The 5,871-nt window shown below is 31.3% G+C and overlaps 1 protein-coding gene across 1 annotated transcript; it reads right to left on the bottom strand.

Annotated features, from left to right (window-relative positions):
• Positions 1–633: 633 nt before the first annotated feature.
• Positions 634–5,583, bottom strand: LOC132726087 (perlucin-like protein; the record flags this gene model as incomplete). The annotated part of the gene is given in 7 exon segments (XM_060711357.1): positions 634–707; positions 1,528–1,649; positions 2,837–2,938; positions 3,214–3,289; positions 3,982–4,074; positions 4,807–4,877; positions 5,335–5,583. Coding segments are annotated over 6 exon segments (494 nt in total), but the record flags the coding sequence as incomplete, so codon positions are not given.
• Positions 5,584–5,871: the final 288 nt, after the last annotated feature.

Genomic DNA, 5,871 nt, shown 5'->3' with positions numbered 1-5,871 from the left:
TTAAACAATACAACCATATAAATTTATACATTTCAAAATGAAGTACATGTACACTGAAATGCTTTCATATTTCCAAAATAAATTTGTTTTGTTTCTTTGTTTGTTTCATTTTACGCCTTTTCCCAACAGTATTTCAGTCATATAGGCGGGTAGTTTCCTAACCATCGTTCCTGGAGAGTTACACCAGTACTAGACTACCTTCCTCCGTGCTAAACTACCAAAGCATCTCCCGGGGATCGAACCCACGCCAGAGAGGTAACTGGATTAGAAGTCATCAACTCTAACCCCTCGACCACGGAGGCGGATCCAAAATAAGTATGTCTTTCTTTACATTCAATAACTGATAACAAAATCTATCATGCTACTTACAAAGGCGGTTGCTGAGAATGCATGTGCATAATTTAAGAATAATATAAAACTAGGCTGATATGTCCAAAAATATAATATTTTGATAAAGGTGAGATTTTTAAAATACAAACCATAGAGACAGGCATAGCAGACGTTTTAAATAGTTAGTTACTATCTATGTGTAGGAGTACAAACTTATAATTATTCAAGGACTTTTTATGGCGATTTCCAGAAACAACAAATTCAATTTCAGTTCAGTTTCATAACTTACCATTAAGTTCTTCTAATGAATAAATAAAATCACTTTCAGCTTTGGTAGTGATCTCAACAAGGTATGCACCTTTAGATTGGCAGTCGCTCTGTAGGAGAAAACACAACACAATATAAAAATGCTGTAAAAAACAACTTCTGTGTCCTATAACATACGATGTTTGCACTGATCTTGTAACGTCTATAGCTAGATAACTTACGTATAATATATATCATGTCCTCTGTCCAACTCAGTTAAAAATGCTAATCATTTAGTAGAGGAAAATAAAAACGAAAATAAAGATCAACAAGGCAAACGCAACGTTCACCGGACGCAGTCCTCGACACATCTAAGCTACCGCAGCAGGACATCCAGATGAAGGTAACTTTGAAACAATAACAATTGATTTAATGTTTTAATATCAAGTATGTATATTTGTTTGTAAGTGGGTACGAGAGACAAAGAAGAAGTTGCGAGTCCTTATCTTATATTATGATGAAAAGCCACTTGTTGGGACCAATGTTTTGTTATTCGTTATTGTACTAGCAAACACAAATAGTTTTGGGAATCTAAATAATGAATTATATTGATGCTTTTGAATGTTATAATCATGACAAAAACCGCTTGCTTTTAAAGATTCTTATTTTCTTTTTTAATTGTTTGTCTCGTCACCAGTACTGAGAATTTCAAGAAGCGGACTAACCGTGTGTCCTTGATTGTATCATCCAATGGCATAAATACATTAACTTATTTTAAAGATTTACAACTTCTTCGTACGCAAACGTTATGTGTTTGTTAGTAACAAAGTAATAACATGTAATCAGTTGAGTATATAAAAATATAACTTCACAGACCATAATTTTTGTAAAGAAAGACTTTAATTATTAGTATAGTATCAAATATTGAAATAAAAAGAATAATAATATTACTTTGGCAGTTTGCCAATCTACTTCCGTAGAGACATACATATAGCAACTGCATTGGAATTTAATCCATCCGTCGGGACACGTGTCTCCTTCATTACATGCTTCATGACTGCCGCATGGTGTCCCTAAAGAACAATTGTATCACAGTTACGTTTTATGTCTTCAAACTTAATAATATTTCGTAATAACGTAATAATATTTCATCAGTACGAAATGAATTTCGTAAACTTACAATCGTTATATTTTTTTTGTAAAAACGAAATAACATTGCATTAAACTGTGAAAGGCCAGGAGTGGATAAATGTTGTCAAACATTACTTCAACCTGGGACTACGACTTTGTCATATCATTTCGTTTCTACGAAATACCAATACGTTTAAAGCTGCATGCCTCCAGATGAGTCAAAATAATTTCAATAAAATCAAACTTGAGAAATATGAGTTATGCTTTTAGGAAAAGCAAAATGATTCAAGATTCAAGTAATATTTTACATGATCTGTGCGGTTAACGACTGATTTTTCATTATGTACAATTATATTTCTACTGCGTTACTAACGCAGTAAGGGCTATTTATCCATATTTTGTCCACTTTTTGGTAATTTACGTTGGTTATATGTGACATTGATAACGCGTAAATTGCTTCCTTTTGGTTATTCACAATATTCAAATTCAAATACATTTTCAAATTTTTCATGAAAATTAGCGTCAATCTGGAGGCGTGCTGCTTTAAATGAAAAATGATTCGTATTTACGTTTTCTTTAGGAATTAATATTATGTTACACCAATTAAAGTGACGGATTTAAATGTCTTAACAGTCATGGACATATTTATTAATATAAATGTTCTTTTTAAGATAACAATATATATGAAATAATACAATTTATGCCTGTGCTAGAATTCGAATAAATATTTTTTGAGTCAGAAGAAAAGAAGTATGTCAGTTTTAACCAAATTAAATGTTAAATCTAAAAAGGTAACGAGGAATGAAAATTAAAACTTTTATCTGTCACATGCGCGAAATTGATGATTTCATTTCTATTTTATAAACGGGTGAACATTTCAAGTGGAATATGTAGATGTTTTTATTTAAGCAAATCTAAAGTGTGTAAACAATGAAGTAGTTGGGAAACATCTTAGACTTTAAAAAGATAATTGGCAAAATAATGTGTGTATATATCATGAAATGCTCATGGGTTTTCCGGCAAATTATCACATTGACTTATGACATATAAAGCAAAAAAATCCGTGTAAAGTTTTTAGGGATGTAAACATTGCAATTATCGCAGAGTACAGGTATGAAAAAGAGTTTACCAATTTCAGTTTCACAGTTACTCCCTGTATAACCCGAGTTGGAACAGTCACATATAACTTCGTTAGAAGGTTTTCTACATTGTGACATCTCCCTGCATGAGCCTAATTCAAAAATGTAAAATGATAATTGTTACATTAAAGTGTAAACTACACATATACTTAAACTAAATTAAAATAATGACATTGACTCAAACTGGCAATCATTATAATAATTAGTATGTTAGTTCAATCAATGATTTTCCATGAAAACATTAGTAATCAATGCATTACGTAATTGTCATTTATTAATCGTATTAGGTCATATAATAATACAGATACAATATCCTTACGATCAAACTACCGCCATATTGTCACGTGACTAAAATATTGAGACTTACAAGGCAGACATATTTTCCTTCTCTTCCCACTACCAACCCCGTTACTTTCCGGCAAACAAGCTGTACCATTTGGACACTATATACAAATAAATGAAAACCTTTTTCATAAAATGATAACATTGAAAAGAAAGAAAATATCCTTATATGTTCCACATAAAAGACTACAAGTATGTAACATTGAAATCAAAATATATCAACTGTACATGACAAAATACAAGTAAAACAAAATTGTATTGAGCAAAGTAAATATAACAAATAGGAGGGTAATCTAGGTTTGATAGAAATCTGGAAACAAAGTGATCCCTCGGAAGCATTAATCACAACAAAATTACATAAGAATTGCAGACTCGGTTTAAATAAGTCTGCTCATGAAAGATAATGAAGAAGTGCATCATCCCTCACGCCAACTAGCACCGGCTTCTAGCGGTTCTCAATTCTAATACTGGTTACTATGCCCACTTCCTCTTCCATCCGACCGTTTGGTCATCTTGGAAAAGAAAAAAAAAACAACAAAAAATATCAAACTAATTTCTAATTAATAAAAGGAATGTAAAATTTAACTGGCAATTAGTTTAAATATACATGTTTTTAGCTGATTGCAAAACAAGTTCTTGCAACTTATATCAATCATGTTCGAGTCCGCTTCCTGGAACCAACCAGTACTGGTGTCATATGAAGAAACATGGTCGTAACCGGGGTTTGGCTCAAACCCATGTTTCCTGGGTTGAAAGGCAGACATTTTAACCACTATGTCATCGCTAAACTTACCTGGCAGTTATCAATGCATTTTTTCCCTTTCGGCCCAATCCTCAAAGAATGTAATTCAACACACGTTAAAAAGAGTGTTAAAAGAACAAATACCTGAAACAAAGTTAAACATTTACATATCCATACTGGCTCTATACTGGCTCTATACTGGCTGTAAAGGCTAATCATTTTCGGTTCCAGCCTATAATGAATACAGTATACAGTATATCTATTTAAATATTAAGTTGTATAAGATGAAACATACGTACAGACAAAGTAATGAATGTTCGTAAAGACAGAAAAAAACTGAGAAGTTATCACATACAATATTTACAACTTTAGATGGGGATAATCATGGTAAATATTAGCAGATTGAAATAAAAATCCTTTTCCAAGTAAGGAAGGTATAATAATGATATTTTGATTTAGTAAAAAGTGAGTTAATTAGCACACTACTTCGTATAGTCGAGCTAAAAAGCTAAAAAAATGCAATATATAATGTATAATTATAGATGTTGAAATATGATTTTTTTTCAAAACGGCTTATATTAAGTTTTTTTTGATATATATGATCAGTACATGTGCTGGGATTGACAAATATGCATTTTATTTGGATTTTAAAGGCGTTTTGAGCTCCAAACCCCAAGTGTCTGTGGTATATGAGCCGTGTTATATGACTTGTATCAAACGTGGGTATCCAACGATGACTTTAAATCTGCTCGCCTCTTTATAAGTACACAATATAGAAAAAATGCGAGACAGCCATGAAGAGACAATACATGATGAAAATCAAAGAAAAAGAGGGTTTTAAATAATCCTCGGCACAATAAAGGAAATTAGCCTTACCACTGGCAGGAAAGTCAAAATTTTCATAACTGAACCTGTTCTTTTGTTTTGATACTAGAGTTTACTTTTTCCTGTATAAATATAAGATAACAATTAAATCAGTATGTTGCGCATAATTCCTTAGACGACACAAATAGATTTGAAATTGAAGCATACTTTGATATTAATAATATAACTTTTACATTATAAAAAAAGAAAGCAAACAAAAACATTTACTCATAGATCTATACAACAAAGGTGCGATTCTTAAAGTATCTTAGCACCGATTTTAGTCTTAAGTGCAAAACTGTGGAAAAACTGCATTTCAAGAAAAGTCTTAAGTATAATTTTAAGCCTTAACCAAGGACTATTCCTATAGGTGCCTCAGGGCACTCCTAACTTTTGTCTTAAGTTAAAATACAAAAACAAGTGTTGAAAAAAACATATGAGCTATTGTTTTATTGTCTGACATAGATATACACTTAAAGGGAGAGGGCATAAGTAATGACATCAATGCTGAAAAGAAGTTTTGTAAGTCATTAAATTCACCTTCTTATGTTGTGTTTCCTCTTGCAAACGTCTAAAAGAAAACAAATTCAATTCATATGCGCTATTGAAATAATTCAGAGCCAAACCTAAATGACCACTTTATATAAAAAAAACTAAAAACTCTCATTTTGCCATTAAAAATAATATAAAAACCATCTGTGGTTATTAAATGTTAAAATGTTAACAAATACTCGATCATTGTATTCTGAATTAGATTTATGTAAGGATGACAGCAAAAAAAATCGATTAAAGTTACACGTGGCGAATAGTCAAAACTGAATTTTAACAAATAAGTTCCAAAATAAAAAAAAAATAATAAAAAAGATACATGTATATCAAACTATTCGAATGCTGTTAATTGGTCATCGAACGGTATCAAGACGCAGATTCTGTCGGAGTTTGGTTATTTCGAGAATCGGTAAATATTAAAAATTTTATACCAGTATCCAGATATATATGTAACACAATGGCAAGAAGACATGGCGTTATGCTCTTCCTTATAATTATACTAATGTTAGGAAATGCAAAAAAAAATCA

The sequence above is a fragment of the Ruditapes philippinarum genome, unplaced genomic scaffold (genome assembly GCF_026571515.1).
Source record: "Ruditapes philippinarum isolate M1 unplaced genomic scaffold, ASM2657151v2 ctg25713_1_1_1_1, whole genome shotgun sequence".
NCBI lineage: Eukaryota > Metazoa > Mollusca > Bivalvia > Venerida > Veneridae > Ruditapes > Ruditapes philippinarum.
Note: the sequence above shows the minus strand (reverse complement) of the source record. Positions and strands in the feature narration are given on the sequence as shown.